This window comes from Lepidochelys kempii, chromosome 6 (genome assembly GCF_965140265.1).
Source record: "Lepidochelys kempii isolate rLepKem1 chromosome 6, rLepKem1.hap2, whole genome shotgun sequence".
In the NCBI taxonomy this organism is placed as follows: Eukaryota; Metazoa; Chordata; order Testudines; family Cheloniidae; genus Lepidochelys; species Lepidochelys kempii.
The window spans coordinates 27460920-27478743 of record NC_133261.1 but is presented as its reverse complement, the minus strand read 5'-3'; the positions used below and the strand labels follow the sequence as shown (position 1 = coordinate 27478743).

General features: G+C 43.8%; 1 protein-coding gene across 2 annotated transcripts in view; it reads left to right on the top strand.

Annotated features, from left to right (window-relative positions):
- Positions 1-17824, top strand: part of TH (tyrosine hydroxylase) — a 32174-nt gene that overhangs the window by 7219 nt on the left and 7131 nt on the right. Inside the window, exons 2-10 of one of the 2 annotated variants that reach the window (XM_073347255.1) lie at positions 287-496; positions 6375-6549; positions 8021-8109; positions 9194-9261; positions 12505-12555; positions 13804-13949; positions 15359-15494; positions 15628-15697; positions 17184-17240. In XM_073347255.1, the coding sequence (XP_073203356.1) occupies positions 287-496; positions 6375-6549; positions 8021-8109; positions 9194-9261; positions 12505-12555; positions 13804-13949; positions 15359-15494; positions 15628-15697; positions 17184-17240 (1002 nt within the window). The remainder of the gene's footprint in view (positions 1-286; positions 497-6374; positions 6550-8020; positions 8110-9193; positions 9262-12504; positions 12556-13803; positions 13950-15358; positions 15495-15627; positions 15698-17183; positions 17241-17824) is intronic. The other variant, XM_073347256.1, reaches the window with a different exon arrangement.

Sequence of the window (17824 nt, the reverse complement as noted above, 5' to 3'; positions counted from 1 at the left end):
TACAACAATGTCTATGACTGCTCTGCCACCCGAATTATTTGGATCCTGTTTTGCAGTGGAACAGCTCCAGTGCCTGACTACACTTACTGCCAAATTCAGAACCTTGAAAAGAGGCTGGACCTAGACTGAGGTTTGCAGAGCCAGATTGCTCTAGTTGTCTCCAATAAGAGCGGTTCTGCTCGTCCTTGAAGGAGTGTTACAATGGGGATCCAGTGATGGGAGTCCCATTGTTCCTTGGTGGTCGTAAGGACAAGATTGCTGCTTTTTAACTCTGCTCTCCTTCCAGTCTCCACGGTTCATCGGTAGACGGCAGAGCCTCATCGAGGATGCCAGGAAGGAGAGAGAAGCGGCAGCTGCCGCCGCTGCCACAGATGCTGCAGAGGCCACAGAAACGATTGTCTTTGAGGAGAAGGATGGGAAGGCCATGTTGAACCTTTTCTTCATGCTTAAGGGAGCGAAGACTTCATCGCTTTCCCACGCACTTAAAGTGTTTGAGGTGAGCGGCTAACCTCCTGTACTGCACTCAGTGAACACTGCATTTGATGTGGGTGGAAGGTCTGTTGCTGTAGTATGGGGGAACACTGCCAACTCACAGGAATTCAACTAGGTAAGGGTCTAGTTTAAGATCTCCCTAGTATGAATTATTGATTTAATTCTTCAGGGCTTAACTGGATGAATTCAAATATCAATGGTCGCATTAACTTAAGCAGTACACTCTATTCATTTACTGGTGTCTCTATCACACTCTTCCCCAGGGAGACCAATACAAATGAGACAGACCCCTTGCCTGACAATGCTGTGATTGTAATTCCAGGCTCTGGGCTTGCCTTTGACTGAACATTGCCCAGAGTAGGCCAGTACCCAGCACAACTAAAATATAAACAACTGTGGATTTGTATTCACCTCTGATTCTCATGGGGCCCTCTAATGACCCACACTCTGCACTGTTGTCCACCTTTATAGCAAACCTGGAACACTTCAGAGATTGCAGAGTTTGGACAGAGATTGTAAATGAATCATGCAGCTCCCTCACATAGCCTCAGTCACCCCCTCGTTCAAGGCTCTGCCCATCTCTGAATCATATCCTCACTAAACTTCAGTCAAAGTGACTGGACCAACTTCAGCATGAGCATAAATCAACATAGTGCCCATTGATGTCAATGATACCTACTTACCTCAGGGATGAATTTGGTCCATAAACTTTCAAATATTGCATTGATTTCTTTCATTACTGCATTCTGAATATGCCCATGACAAGAAGCATTTCTTACCAATGTATACAATTGCACAGGGAGATGGTAATTAATTGGGCTTTCCCAGTTAAAAGTAGCATTATCTATGACATTGGTACCAGGGATGGAAACTCACACAGGTAAATTCTGCTTATTTAGCCAGTTGTCAAAGATAATGATTGGAATTTATATAGAACCTTTCATGCAGAAATTTTAAAAAGCAGATTACAAATCATGAGCCTGAGTCTCTTCATTTATATAGGTTTAATTCCATTGTCTTCCGTGGTGTGAATGAGACAAGAATTAGGTTGTATATGCATGTATGTGTGTGCGTAACACCTTAGTCCCCGGTGAAATGCAGCCACTTCTGGGGGTGAAACCTGACCATCATTAACAATACACAGCAACACTACAAAACAGTTGAGGACAGGTAGAAAAGAAAAAATATTCAGTTGAAATTGCGTGTGTGTGGGGGGGAGTTTAGTTAGTAATTACCCAAACTAAAATTTGATCAGGACACCTCTTCTAATCTTATGGAAAGCATCTTGGGATCTTTAATGACCACAAGCAGCCTTGTATCTCTTGTGGAAGGATGGATGGATGCAGGATAGAAATGTATCAACTAACAGTATTTAACCCTGGGTTCCTGTAGCATATTGCCTTTGCAGTGGGATCTGTGGACCAGAAGTGTCCATAAGGCAAGCATTTGAGAGCCCTGTTGGTCTTGGTCACAGTTGCTGTCTCTTTCTAGGAAGTTTGCGGCTGCCAGAAAAGGCTCAGAAGCGCATCAACAACAGATTTCAAATGCAATTTACAACTTCTCTGGCATGAGATGCCGTGTGATTCTCATCCTGTGAATTTTATAGTGTCCTGCACTTAGTAGATGTGGGTGGTATTTATTTTACACTGTCTGTGTGTATGTGTGTGTGTGTGTGTGTGTGTGTGTGTGTGTGTGTGTAAAATATATTCCAAAGCAGCAGAGAACAATTTAAAAAGTCAGGCAAGAGCTCAGGGTGGCTTTTATTCAAACGGCACCTGCTTCCTCTTGGGGCAATTTACTCATTGCATGAGAAGCTCTCTCAGCAGAAGTGCTCTCTCAGCTTGACACAGAGAAAGTTTTTTTTTTAAAAGCCACAAGCGTGTCAAGTTACAACTGGGGAAGATTCATTTCTCAGATCCCTCTGGCAATGCAGGTACAAGATATGAAAACAGACGGGTGTAATGACATTTGCCTCATCATGAAACAGGCTGCAGGGAGGCTGGTTTCACTCTGCTGTATGCATTACATGCAGCCAACGCATAGGTAATGCAATCAGAGCTGTCAGATTAATGCTAAGGTATTGATTATTGGGGGACAATGTAATAGAGAGGTGGGTAGGTACATTCAAAAACATGGTCCTAAATTGAATTTATCGGTGACATTGCCTCCGTTCCTTCTCCTCATTCTGCCTCTGATTAACTAAAAATCACAGCTCTTCCTCTACTGAAGAGCTCAGAGATTCAGAAAGGGCTGGGTCATCATCCAGAGAAGTGGGTTTGCAAGGGCCAGATTTCCCTGCACCAGGGAAAACATCCAGGAAGCTGTCAGAACCTTCCTGTGGATGCAAAGGGCCAATCCCCCTTCTCCGCTCTTTATCTCTGAGTGAATTAAGTGCTGGTGAAAGATGCCAAATGGATATCCCTGGAGACCAAGCAATGCTCAGAGGTACAGCATGGGCAGCTGCAGAGCAAGCTTCCCATCGCATCCCTCTACCCCCAAAGGACCTTCGCCCTAACTGGAGGGACCACCTCTCAGACTGATATCATTTCAGTAGTCATTCCCCACTGAGATGCCAGTTGTAGGAGTGAGCTTGATGACATCAACATCTGTCCGCAGGACTGAGGCCACCAAACTCATTTCACATAGGTCATTCAACAGCAATCAGATTAACTCTCAGTTGTTACCAACCTGAGGCCTGCCTCAATCCTGTGACCTAGAAGTGAAATCCTCTTGCTCATGGCACCAGCCTCCCCAGAGCCAACCCATCTGCTTCCAGCTTTTGCCATGGAGTGGGACATAGGCATATCTATCTATCTCTCCTTTTTCCTTCTGTCTAATCAGAGTCTGGTTTAGTTGGTCAAACTTGTCTTTTTTGCCCCATTGTTGTAAGCCCGATGCCAACTCTGTCCACATATTTATTCAAGTGGCACCATCATAGGACCTAATCACATTAGCCACGCCATCAGGGGCTCTCATTCACCTGCACATCTACCAATGTGATATATGCCATCATGTGCCAGCAATGCCCTTCTGTCATGTACATTGGCCAAACCGGACAGTCTCTATGCAAAAGAATAAATGGACACAAATCTGACATCAGGAATCATAACATTCAAAAACCAGTAGGAGAACACTTACTGTATGTTCCATTCTATGCATCCAATGAAGTGGGCTGTAGCCCATGAAAGCTTATGCTCTAATACATTTGTTAGTCTCTAAGGTGCCACAAGTCCTCCTGTTCTTTTTGAGATCAGAAAGGCAGCTAAAAGCAATGCCCCAGACAGCCAGATGTTGGTACAAGTTTCCCAGGTCTTGAAGTGGCTAATAAGACCATGTGCGGTGCTTGTTTTTTCCCCCTCGGTAAGGACACAAGTAAGATTAAACACCAGAGACAGAAACTGCATTTTCTATCTTTGCTGTTTTTCCCCCCCCTTTTATTTGTGTTCATTTTGTTTTGTCTGAAAGGAAGCAGGATCAGACTTTGACAACCAAAGCAATAACAACTAACTTCTGCTCTTTTCCTCAGAAGGACAGACATTGCCACCAATAATAGCATCTAAATGACTGTCAATGAAGTGTTGTTTTTTCCTTCCAAAGACTCACTACTTCTAAAGGGAAAGGGAACAATGGATGTTACAATAAAAGCCTTACTTAATACTTTACATTTCTGATACTTTGCCTCTCTTTCTTTTCTATATCTTTAATAAAATGTTTTTTTAAAATTAATAAAGTGTTCGTCATGGTGAGGTCTCTGTATACCAAACTGTTTAAAACTGTTTAATGTTGGAGCGTTCCAGGGTCATGTTAACACTTTTAACTCTTTGGGCTCCTTTATTCCATCTAAATTAATCATTTCAGCACATGCACTAAAATGAAGTCTGTTTTCCTATATCCAAATGCCTGGGGAATAAGCAAAAGATGTGATAGCTTGAGTTAAAACTCTAGCTTGCACCTGCATTCAGTTAGTCTGGAGACAGCAGAGAAAATGAGCCACTTGAGTGCTGCTAGTGAGAAACAGACTAATTTATAAGCTAGTTAAACTCTGTTAAGATATCTGACTTTTGGGGCTCTCTCTTTCATGTTTAATAAAAGAATTAGAATGATGGGACAGATCTGCACCTAGTGTAACTCATCTTAGGTCCATTTAGCTTCAATGGAGTTATGCCAGTTCGTACCTGTTGTTGGGGATCTCGTAGCGGGTGCTTTGGGATTCTCCAGTACCCAAAGCACCCAGCAGCACACCTAGCTCTGTCACTGAGATTGGAGGGTAGGGCATGAGGCCAAGCTCCAATTCTTCTCAAGAAGCAAGATGTTCCAATGGCAGCATGACCACTGGCTGATCTCCTTTGATGCTGCTGCCTTCCCTTTGTTGGGTAACAAAGATAACAGGAGCCAAAGGAGGAATCTTTCCCATTATTTATGATTTCATAAGTATCTAGTAATTAACTCCAAATGGAGCTGAAGGAAGTTAATTATTAGATCTTCCATGTATCAGGAGTCAAGGTATTGGAAGGGAAGCTAAACCAATCACAATGCTCTGTGAGCCAGCCCAATGGCCAACCAGTATCACAACCTGTTAACATGCTGGAGATTAGAGTGAGAATATTGCTTCCAGGCTCAGAGGGGATGGGAAGACAGTGGAAGTAGCATGCAGACCTGCTGGCTCGTGTGGGTGGTGAGAAAGGACAGAGGTGGTGGTTCTTCATATTACTCTTGAGAGATCCCGGTAGCTTTTTTGACAAGAGTCTGTGAAGGAATTTCCTTGACTGAGATTTCGTAGCTGTGGTATAAGATCCTTAAGGAATTCAGAGGAGTTGGGTGTAACATATGAAAAACTGACTGTGTTTTGGAAAGAGAGCCACTCAGTGCGTTTGACCCTGTAGCTCTTTCAGAGAGAAAAGACAACTCATAAATGATGTATAGCATTGTCAGTGTCTTCACTGTCTTTATTTCAGCACCTTGGCCAGTGCACAGGACAGACACTGCCTGGTAAATGAAAGCTATATCCTCACTTCGCGTTTTGCTTCCTTTTGAGTAACACTGGCTGACTTCCATGCCCATTATAGGCATTTGAGAGATAGGAAGTGTACTGGTGGAATGTCACTTCCTTATGTGTACTGCAGCTGTTCAACATAAGTAATAAGGTTCTGCAACTACAACAAATTGCAGCCATTTGTTTGCGCACTCTGAGCCGAGAACTTGTGCTTCTTGACTGACTTTGGTGCCTCGCCACTTTGGAAACAATTAGAACAGTCTGAGGAGGGCAATATTCCATCTACAGGAAATGCCGCCATTTAGAAATTACTTTTTACCCGAATCAGAGTGAAAGCCAAAATACTGAAAAAGTTCATTAAAAAAATTCTAAAAATTTCAAATAGGAAAGGCTAATTTTTGACATTTTAAATTGAAGCAAAATTTTTGTTTCAAATCACCATTTCAAAATGAGACATTTTGTTTCAAAATAATTTTTCTCATTTTGATTCTCCCAATTTGGAGAATTGAAAAATACGTCACCATGGTTCACATTTTATTGCGCAAAATTTTTGACATTACAAAATGCGGTTTAATCTTGCAGAAAATGTCCATTATGATGTAATGGCATTTTGTAATGGGAAAATGTTTCAGTCATAGAATTTCAACCTACTCACATTACAGTATACAAAAGGGATGGAATTAACAGGAAAGTGTCCTGTTCTAGTTTCAGGAGTTCCCAGCTCAGGATCAGAAATACCCATGCTCCTACCCCACAGGCATCCTGAAAAGAGCTTGTGTTTCTGGACTTTCTTCTCCACTTTAATTTCACCCGCTGGAATGTTTGCAATGCAATGTTATCAGCACCTGTATTTTTACATTATATCTTTCCCCTCTTCCACCCTCTAAAGACATTCGAAGCTAAAATTCACCACTTGGAGACAAGGCCCAGCAGGAAGCCTCGGGCCGGGACCACTGAGCTGGAATATTTTGTACGGTGTGAAGTCCATAGCTCTGATGTCAGCACTCTCATGAGCTCCATCAAAAGGGTGTCAGAAGATGTGAGGAGCACTAAGGAAGACAAATGTAAGGAACTTGCAGCTGTTTTATTTTTTCCCCCAAGTCAAACATGAAGATTGAAATTTAGCAACCATGGCCCAGGGATTTCAGCACTCACATGCCAGGGGTCTGAATAGACTAGACTAGACCAGAATACTCCTCCCAGCAAGCTCCTCAGATCCCATCTTTTCTCTCTCACCTTCACCCCTTTCAAGAGGTGTCTGATTCCTTCTTCCAGGTCTGAAGAGCATCAGGATTAGAAATGTAATACCCAACACCTAGCACTGTACAGCTTCCACCCTGCATATTCTAGCCAGATGTCTGTTTTACATTTCTGACCTTTCTATCCATGTGTCAGTAACCCCACATGTGTTTGGAGGGTGCTCTTTCTACACTAGAGAGACACTAGTGACCAATTGATTGTCTCTAAGGGCTAGTAAAATGAATCCTTTCTAGTTGAGCAAGAATTCTACTTTGATACAGCACTAAGATCAGAGGATTTCTCTCTTTCTCTCAGCTTTCATTCCAGGAGCAGCCATTAGGTGGGTGGTAAGGGTAAGTTAGCCCTGGAGGTTCATCAGGAAAAGTCACTAAGAGCTTTAATTTTTTTCCTGGTGAGATGCCAGCACTCCAAGAATTGGTAAGTGATTTAAACAGGATATTGGCTCAGCCTTTATATTTGGACTAGATAGGGAACAACTCTGGCTAAGTGTGCCCAACAGACACAAAGAGAAAGGAGAGCAGAAGATGGGATGATGGAAAAGTGATCAGTCATGGGGGCTTTCCTTACTATACCTGGCGTCAGAAGATCATATGCCTTGGGTCCTGGGTATCACTCTGCTAATCTGGGGCCATTATTATCTCCCTGCATTCCTTGTAATTCCGTCTCTTCAGTGTTAGCTGATCAGTGATGCATGATCTCTCTCTGACCTAGCAATGCAGGTGAATAGCCTGGTCCAAGTCATTGGATGATTGTTCCCTATGTACATTCAAGCCTGGGAAGGCTGGTAAAATGGATTTGTTCCCTTATCACCTAATCCTTGATGTACCTGAGCTTCATCAACAGAAGCAGTGAGAGGTGTGTGGGGGTAATGCAGGATCCTAGGTGTCTTACAGTGACCATGTATTATTTTACCCTTGGGAGGGTGAAGCTGCTAAGAGTGAAAGCCAGTTTTTTTCCAAGTAGTTTCCTTGTGTCAGAAACTGTCATTGTGCTGGGAGGTTGAAAGGGAAGTCATGTTTGCTCATGTGATGGAGGTCAGTTTATTATATCTGGCTGTGAGATAGGTGTACCATACGACGGGCTCATGGGCAGTCATGGAGCATAGTCATTGAAGCACAGCGGTGTCATGAGCAATTAAATCATTTGGAATTGACGTGATCATGTGTTTATGCATGTGCCACATCAGGTCATGTGTGTGCTATGACTATCTCCTCCACTTGGCATGAGATATACTTAGCTTAACGTTCACTTCTATGGTCTTATTTCTCTTTACAGTTTACTGGTTTCCAAGAAAAATCTCTGAACTGGACAAGTGTCACCACTTGGTCACCAAGTTTGACCCAGACTTGGATTTGGATCACCCAGTGAGTTGGTGCATTCAGACATCCTCAATTTCCAGCCATGTGTCTTCCAACAGAAGCAGAGAAATGGAAAGCACCTGTGATTAGAACTAGTTGGGAATTTTTTGACAAAATATTTTTCCATCAGAAAATGTTGATTCTGCAAAACCAAAAAACTGTTTTCAGGAAAAGGTCCATTTGGAGTCATCTTTAATTTTAAAAAAAATGTTTGAAAAAAGTTTCAAAATTGTTGAAATGTCCCATTTTGAAGATAAGAAATTTGGGGCAGGGGTGCTTGTTTGTTTGTTCAAAAGGACTTTTCATTTTGAAATTTAAGCTAATTATAGCGGGGCTTAAAATACAAAAAGATAAAAATCAAAAAGGGACTGTTTTGATAGACTTGAACCAAAACTTTTGTGGGATAGTCAGCACATGAATATTTTTGAGATTCTGACTTTTCATCCAAATTGGGAAAGGAAAAAGATTTTCAAAGTGTCAAACATTTTCCTAGGATGGGAAAACCATTTCTGGCCTAGCACTACCTGTAATCCCACCTTGTCTATCTCCCTGTAGCCAGTACAGGTTTAGTTCCTGCAGGATACTGTATTCCTCAGTGCTTTGTCTAGTCTAGTTTGATCAAGAGATGGGGCTTCTACTACATTCCTAAGGAGATTATTCCCCAGTCCAAAAGATCTCACTTCTGAGGAAATTGTCATGGCTATCCAGCCTAAATTTTAACTGGTTCTGTTTCAGAATCCATTTCCCAGAGACGGAGTAAAGATACTTTGTGTTTGGCTTGAAGGACCTGGCTTCTCAGAAAATGAACAGACAGGACATACACTGGATTGGGGCAGGGCCCAATTCTCCCTAGAAGGAGAATACAGAGCTCTCACTTTGAGATGGGGAATGGAGTTCCCTATGGGTATGAAAGGAGGGGCCTCTGTTGTAATGAGGGGCAGTTGCTAACTGTTAATGTGCGGGTGTGTATATCTCCCACACCGTAGGGCCTATATTAAGTGTGTGTGTGGTAGTGTGGGAAATGAGAGAACTTTCCTGTATGAAATGTTAACTAACTTAAATGCTTCTTCTCTGTTCCCTTTTGCCACAGGGATTCTCTGACCAAGCATACCGGCAGCGAAGGAAAATGATAGCAGAAATTGCCTTCCACTATAAGCAGTAAGACACTTTCCAAACGTATGTGTAGGAGCAATTTCATCGCACAGTGCCACCTGCTGGGAACTCATTAAGCTACTTCCATAAATCTGTCTTCTGTCAACTTATCTTCTCTGTCCATTATTTTGCCCTTCCATTCTCCCTTTCCAATTTCTTTTCTCAGTTCCTCTGCTTTCTGCACTCATTTCAGCTTCCTCCCATGTTTAAAAATCTGCATGTTCATTAATTCATAGATGTTGAGGCCAGAACAGACTTGCTGCATAACACAGGCCATAGAACTTCATGCAGTAATTTCTGCATCAAGCCCATAACTTTAGTCCAAGCTAGAGCATCTCTTTTAGAAAGATATCCAGTCTTGATTTAAAGACTTAAAGTAATAGAGAAACCACCACATCCCTAGGTAAATTGATCCAATGGTTAATTACTCTCACTGTTAAAAATGTGTGTTTTATTTCTAGATGGAATTTGTCTAGCTTTAGCTTTCAACCACTGGATCTTTTTATATCTTTTTCTGCTAGATTAAAGAACCACCTACTATCAGAACTCCCGTCCCCATAAAGGTACTTATAAACTGCAAACAGGTCACCTCTAAACTTTCTCTTGGATAAGCTAAATAGATTGAGCTTCTTAATTAGGTCATTATAAGGTATGTTTTCCAGACTTCAAATCACTCTTGTAGTTCTTTTCTAAACCTTTTCCAATTTTTCAACATTCTTTCTGAAGCATGGATACCAGGATTAGACACAGTAGTCCAGCAATGGTTTCACTAATGCTGGATACAAATGTACCTTCCCTGTCCCTACTTAATATTCCTCTGTTTATGCATCCAAGGAATGCATTCCCCACCCCACCTCAGCCCACCCACTTAGTTACAGCATTGCACTTGGAGCTCATCTTACCAAGCAATCCAGACTGGTCTTTATAACCGACTTGACCACATCATTATTTTTTATCACTCCTCCAATTTTTGTGTCATCTACAAATTTTATCAGCAATAATTTTGTATTTTCTTCCAAATCATTGACAACAATATTGAATACCATGGGGCAAAGAACAGATCCCTTGGGGGCCACACTTCCCCTAACAAGATGATGATTCCCCATTTACAATTACCTTTTAACCATCGGTTAACCATTTAACTTTAATAATTGCTGTTTAACACCCTCCCTAGTTACTGATGGAATAGAAATTATTTCATTATCACTATAAGGCATGAATGCATCATCTTGCTTCTTTCCAAATACAGAGCAAAATTATTTATGGAATACTTCTGCCTTTTCTACATCATAATTGACAATTTTATCATCCTTATCTATCACCAGGTCTATCCCAATGTTAGGATTTTGTTTGTTTTAGTATATTTAAGGGCAATAAGAAGGAAATCTTTACCTCTACTGGCCACACATTTTCCATTGATACCTTGAGCTTCCCTTATCAATCATCTGCATTTTCTAACTGTCCATTTGTATTCATTGCTATCAACTTCCCCATTGTCTGTGTGTGTGTTGTGTGTGAGTGTGTGTGTGTGTGTGTGTGTGTGTGTATATATATATATATAAAAGAAAAGTAGTAATTCTATTCTATTCTATATATATTGCTACTTTTCTTTTTCCTTTTCTCCAGGATGTTTTTTTAACAAAAAAAGACTTCTTGTGGTATTGTGGGCAGTCACATTTTGATATTTAAAATTTTCCTCCCCTCCCACTCAGTTTTACTCATAATTGTCAGCTTTGGGGAATTGTCCATCTTAAAGCACCAAGTGTGTGTGTGTGTGTGTCTGTGTCTATTTATACAATTCTTGTGATTTATCACTTAGAACATTGATCCATAATCATTCCTGTTCCCGTCCTTCTGAATTGTCAGTAACTGAAGTAGCCAATAGTATCTTTAATGCTGCGTGTCGCTCCCTCCCCTTCATGCGAAGCCTACCCTATGAGCAAGGGCTGCGATTCCCAGTGCGCATACACAGACTCACACTAGCTTGATGAGCGTTAGCACGAGTCCAAACAGCAACATGGCTGTGGTAGCATGGGCAGTGGCACTGCCTAGCTGTGCCAAGACCAAACCGGCCTGAGCCCTGTGGGCATGTTCTCAGCACCACTTAGCCATGCTGCCATTGCCCATGCTCCCACAGCTACAATGCTAGTTACACTCTAGCTCTCATCAAGCCAGTGTGAATCTGTGTGCGCAAGCTGGGAATCGCACCCCGAGCGCCAAGTGTAGACATTTTACCCTGTCAAGGAAATATAGGCTGTCCAGTGATTTTAACATTCTGGTCACGTGACTCCTCCCGCCAGGTTTCAGTCATACCAGTCGTCAGTTTTTTCCTACCAAATGAGCCTAATTCCTCCTGTTTATTTCCCAGCTTTCTAGCATTGGTGTAAAGGCAATAGAAGAATTGCTTCTCCTTACGGCCCTTGCTGCCTTGATTCTTTACCTTCAAGCTACGTTGAGGCTCATATGTTTGGAGCATACGTGCAGGCTTTCACTCTTTAGCAGCTCCCGCAGTGGCTGCTAGTTTAAAGCCCCCCTAGCCCTATGTTCAGTTCTAAGCCCCAGGTCGACCCATGCTAGCCCTACATTCATATACTAGCTGTGGCTCTAATTAGCCTTATGACCAGAGCTGAGCAACTAATAGCGTTTCCAGTTTTCGCTGGCAAGTCTGAAAAATTGAAGAAAAAAATAATTTCTGGGGGGCACAAAAATGAAGTTTTTTTGACAGGTTCAGTAAATCAAAATACTTGTAAAATGTTGTTTTGTTTGGCCCACCATAAAACATTTTGTTTTGATTTTGAGCATTTATAATATATTTTTAAAAAATTATAAATAAAATGAAAGGCACCTTTGAAACAAAGTTTCCATTTTTCTAGAATTTTTTTAGCTTTCATTTTGATCAAAACAACGGAACAAGCTTGACAGAAATTCACTAAAAGTTTTGGTGTCACTGAATCTGCATTTTTGGCTGAAAAGAAGTTTTGATCAAAAAGTTTGGCCCAACTCTACTTATGACCCATATGTTTCCTACTAGACTTGTGCTAACCCTATGCCCCATATGCTAGACATGTGTTAGGTTTAAAGTTGTCTAATCCATATTATACTGTGTGGAGATATTGTGCATCGTAAACTTAGCGCTCTTTTCTCAAAGGGAGGGGAAGCTTTCTTAAGGTTGGGGCCCCAGAGTGTATAGCATGTTGTTACTGTGTTTCCCCATCTCCCATCGCCCCTAACCCCATGTTTGCCTTGCAGCGGGGAGCCAATCCCTAGAGTGGAGTACAGGGCAGATGAGATAGCTACCTGGTGAGTGTTGATTTAATGTAAAATCCTTTCTGACTCCATCCGGCTGAATTAGGAACCATGAAAGAAATAAAAGATTTTGTCCCATTGACCAGCTGTGGGGGAGTGTGCCTTGGGCAAATAGAGAAATCAGAAAACAGTAGTGCGTTTATACTGGGGCCAGTACTGGAAGTTGAGAACAGAATGGTTGTGGTGGAGTGTCTTAAAAAATATATCATGAAGGTGTGGATGTTGCCTAATTGCCTCTCTGTAAAGAGCTCTGACTGTCTGCAAGGGACTCCTTGGGAGCTAAGGGAATTCTAAGTGGGAGGGTCCAGGAGGCCCATCCCTAAAGAACAAGAACATCAGATGTTGCTAATGTTCGTAACTCAGAGAAAGTGGTGCAGCGTGTGAGAAAACCTGACCCTGTTAGTCTCTAAGGTGCCACAAGTACTCCTTTTCTTTTTGTGAATACAGACTAACACGGCTGTTACTCTGAAATAAATCAATTTCTGCGGCTCCTCCTCTCTAAGGGCTGTACATAAAGTCCATTACAGGTCCACTTCTTATTCTTTCCAGAGGCTCCACTTAGGGTATGTCTAAATTGTTTTAAAACCTACAGCAGTGAGCCTCCAAGCCTAGGGACAGGGTCGGGCTTCAAAGCCAGAGCCACGACGTCTACACTGCTGCTTTTAGAGCCCCAGCGTGAGCCCCATGAGCCTGAGTCTGTAGACCTGGGCTCTGAGACTCACTACTGCAGGTTTCTGTTTGCCATGTAGACTTACCCATGGTGGGAAGGACCACTAATGAGAAGATGACTGATAGGGGGAGCTGCTGATGTGTATTTTCTGGATTGTCCCTCTGCTGTCTCTCTTAACTGTCTATCATTAGTGTGACTTTTTTAAACAGATAAAGCCCCTGGGACTGGATTTTTGTTCCCAGATAGAATGAACTCTCTTGATGCACCCTTGGCCTTGAGTTAGTTATCTTCAGATACAGGAATTGTCCCTGTGAAGGTGCCCTCTGAATTCTCCACTCACACAGTCAGCAAGAAGCATTTGGGTGGAGAGTGTACGTGTGCACATGTGCTCGAGCATGTGTGTGTAAACAGATACAAACTCAAGGGTTAAAAACAAAAACACAAACAAAAACAGGGAGAGGAACTCCAGCAGAATGTGTCCTGGGTCTTGTCTGTCCTGATGAGAGGAGCAACAAAGGCCGGTAGGGCTAGATCCTGAATTCACACCCTCTCTCCCATCTGTCACTCTGAAGGAGGGAGGTTTACACCACACTGAAGAGTCTGTACCCGACTCATGCCTGCAAAGAGCACCTGGAAGCCTTTCACCTGCTAGAGAGATTCTGTGGCTACAGCGAGAACAACATTCCTCAACTGGAGGATGTCTCACGCTTCCTGAAAGGTGGGTGTGGGCGCATTCCAGGGCCAGGAGTGGGATCACAGTGTCGTGGGTATCAGCATGTAAATCCATGGAATGGCTGGGGTGCGTTGCAAGGCAGAGTGTGAGTCTGGAGGAGGGAACTGGAGGTTAGGATAAAGAAGTGCTTGCTATGGGGGCCAACAGCCTGAACTGGATTGTAGGGTAGTACAAATGAGGGAGAGGTCTAGTGTGCTCCAGGAGTGGGGGGGAAGGGGTTCATGCAAGAATGTGTACTCCTCTGGAGGGAGGGAGCCAGCGAGCATTCTGGGCCCCAGTCTGAGAATTCAGGATGGTGGCAGGAGTCAGTGCATTGAGGCATGGGCTTCTAGGTCAGAAGTGCAAAGAAGGATTTGTGGGGAGGTCTAGAGTGGAAATGTGTGTTCCCAGCACAGGAGTGAAAATCAACTCAAGGAATGTAGGGGCAAGTGTGGGCTGGGACTGAGAGCCCAAGCACTGAACTCTTCGTATATGGACTCCATTGTACCCAGTGGTGAATTCCAGCATTTGCCCAGTCACCATGTCCTCTTGGCTTGCAGGGAATTTGCTGCCTATTGCAAGTACATATGCTAGGTCTGCCAAGGTAAAACTGAAGACATTCACTTACAGTACCATCGCTTTTTCTGTAAGTGCTGATAATACTATCATGACTAATGAACACCCCACCCTGAGACTCGGCTCAAAGGACTTTCACTATATAAGTAGGGCCCTACCACATTCAGGGTCCATTTTGGTCAATTTCACGGTCATAGGATTTTAAAAATAGTAAATTTCATGATTTCAGCCATTTAAATCTGAAATTTCATGGCATTGTAATTGTAGGGGTCCTGACCCAAAAAGGAGTTGTGTGTAGGTGTGTGGGGGTGTGGGGGGGGCAGGGAGGGGGTCACAAAGATATTGTAGGGGAGGGGGTTACAGTACTGCTACCATTACTTCTGCAATGCTGCAGGCGGTGGCATCGTCTTCCGAGCTGGGCAGCTGGAGAGCGGCGGCTGCTGGCCGGGATCCCAGCTCTGAAGGCAGCAGAGTAGAGGTAAGGAGGGCCTGGTATGGTATTGCCACCCTTACTTCTGCGCTGCTGCCTGCAGAGCTGGGCGCCCAACCAACAGTTGCCGCTCCAGACACGCAGCTCTGAAGGCAGCACAGAAGTAAGGGTGGCAATACCGCAACCCCCCTCCAATAACCTTGTGACCCCCCTGCAACTCCCTTTTGGGCAGAACCCCCACTTTGAGAAACGCTGGGCTCCCCCCATGAAATCTGTATAGTATAGAGTAAAAGCACACGAAAGACCAGATTTCACAGGGGGAGACCAGATTTTACGGTCTGTGACACGTTTTTCATGGCCGTGAATTTGGTAGGGCCCTATAGATAAGTGGTGGCTTGGATTATTTCAGAGAGAACTGGGTTCCAGCTCCGACCTGTGGCTGGCCTGCTGTCTGCACGTGACTTTCTATCCAGCTTGGCCTTCAGGGTATTCCAGTGTACGCAGTACATCCGCCATGCATCCTCACCCATGCATTCCCCAGAGCCGTGAGTATTGCTGGGTACAATGCAGAATCTTCCCTATCCTCACACTGCTCCTGACACAGTGTATAGCCAGGAAATGGGATTCAGCCCTCTAGCAGTGACTAATCCATCCTTCCTCTTTTCTTTCCAATGGAAGGGACTGTTGTCACGAACTTCTGGGGCACGTACCGATGCTGGCCGACAGGACGTTCGCACAGTTCTCCCAGGTAATTAGGGCAGGTGGTTCCTTGCACTGAAAGCCCAGCAATGGGTCCTGATGCTCAGAAGCCATTCTAGGGAATGGTGTGAGAACTCAAATCTATTCCAATCCCAATTTCTCCCACCAGGGTTACTCAGGGATCTGTGTAGTTATGTTGGCTATAGGGGAGCCAGTTCACTTCCAATTTTTCCCAGCAGTATGGTTGGGAAAGGCATGGGAATAGTAGCTGTGTGGGAGCTTACTCCTAGCATTGCCCTAGCAGGAGTTATTGTAGGGCATGCTATAGAATCACGGACTAGAGCTAGACAGAATATCGACCACAGCAAACAATTTATCCAATGGATTTAGGCCTCCCCACCCCAATTATCCACAAATCAAACTTTGCATTTTATGAACATATTCATTCTTGGTAACTGTTCCTCAAAGACATGGTGTGACTGTATTTCAGTCCACAGGTTGTTTGTACCCTCTCTACTTCAGGCTGTGCTTTTTACTCTTTGTTCATTTCTGATGGGTAACTGGCCACCTAAATCATTAGTAGTAGTAATATTTTTATCACTATTGACTAGGAGCCCTAGTCATGGACCAGGACCCTGTTGTGCTAGTTGCTATGCCAACACAGAGCAAAAGAAGGGCTCTGCCCCAAAGAGGTTACAGTCTAAATATGACAGAGGGCTGTAGACAGCTGGGGGAGTACAAGGAAACAATGAGACAGTATTGGTCAGCATGATAGATTGTGTTCTCAGGGCACCAGTAGCCAAACTGTTTTCACGTTTTTTGGTCAGCATCGTGGAAAAGGAAAGTTCTAAAGACAGATTTCAAGGAAAATAATGAGGCAGCTTTACAGATGTTTATGGGGAGCTCTTCCCAAGCAGGAGGGTCAGCTTGGAAGAAAGCATGAAGGTCCTTGTTTGAAAATGTAACACATGGCTGACACAGCCTGACATTCGCTGATTGGAGGCGGAAGTTGACATCTTGATACTGAATGAGAGAGGATAGGGAGGTGGAGACAGGCCATCAAGGGCCCGGAATGTGAGGTGTGGTATCATTTCTGCTTACAAACTAAATGGACAAGACAGAGAGAAAGGAAGTATTATCCCTCTTTTGCAGATGGGGGACAGAGGACCAAAAGATTAAGTGACTTGCCCAAGGAGTCTGTGGCAAACCAAGAAATAGAACCAGATCTCCTGAATCCCAGCCCGGTGATTTAACCACGAGATCATGCTTCTTCCCCCTGCACTCTCAGCCTCTGTAGCGTGAGGTGCTAGAGGAAATGATACCGAAGCAGCTGCTACAGGCCGAGCTCAGAATTAGTGTAGTGCCACCCTGCTGCTGGTTTCTGAGCTGCTGACTAGCGGGTGGTGTGAGAAGTCCATCAAATGAGTGGCATCTGAGTAGGCCAGAAGCCAAAGCCATTAGTGAAACTGACTGGTTTGAAATGGCTCTGGGTGCAAACCATGTCTACTCTTTAACCCTCTTCCTTCTCTTCCTAGGATATTGGCCTGGCATCATTGGGAGCCACTGAGGAAGAGATTGAAAAACTTGCAACGGTAAGTTTTCCTTTACTCTGAAGGGAACCCTGTTCCCTTAGCAGAACTGGTGAGCTCCTTCTCCTCCTTGGGTATTAGTGGCTGGGATGATTCAGGAGGATGTGGTTTAGTTAGGAAATGGGACAGTTTCTCCTGAGTTCCATATAGGTTCGGTAGAGGCCTTAAGATCAGTCACTAATGTCCTGTCTCCAGATGTCTTCATTGTCTCTCCCCTCATGTTCGCTCAGTCCAAAGGGCAGATGTGTCACCGGGGAGCCTCTGTTGGCTTGTTTCCCACACGGCATGCTGCATGACACCACTGGAGCATGTGAGTGGAGAACACAGAGTTCTGGTTCCCCTCTTAGGTGGCCTTCTCCAGAGCGTCACCTACCACCCATGAAACATGCAGGGCCTAGTCATGGGGCTCTGCAGCGTCTGTTGAAGTGAATGCTGTGAACACAGTCTACCTCACCCGCAGTGATAGAGGTCAATTACAAAAGGCCAAGGTTGAGCAGAGCTCACCCGGCCACACATTAAGTTTCATGGACAATGGCACTCACGGTTCTGTATCAACTGGCATCATGCTGTCAAAGATGTGGGATTTA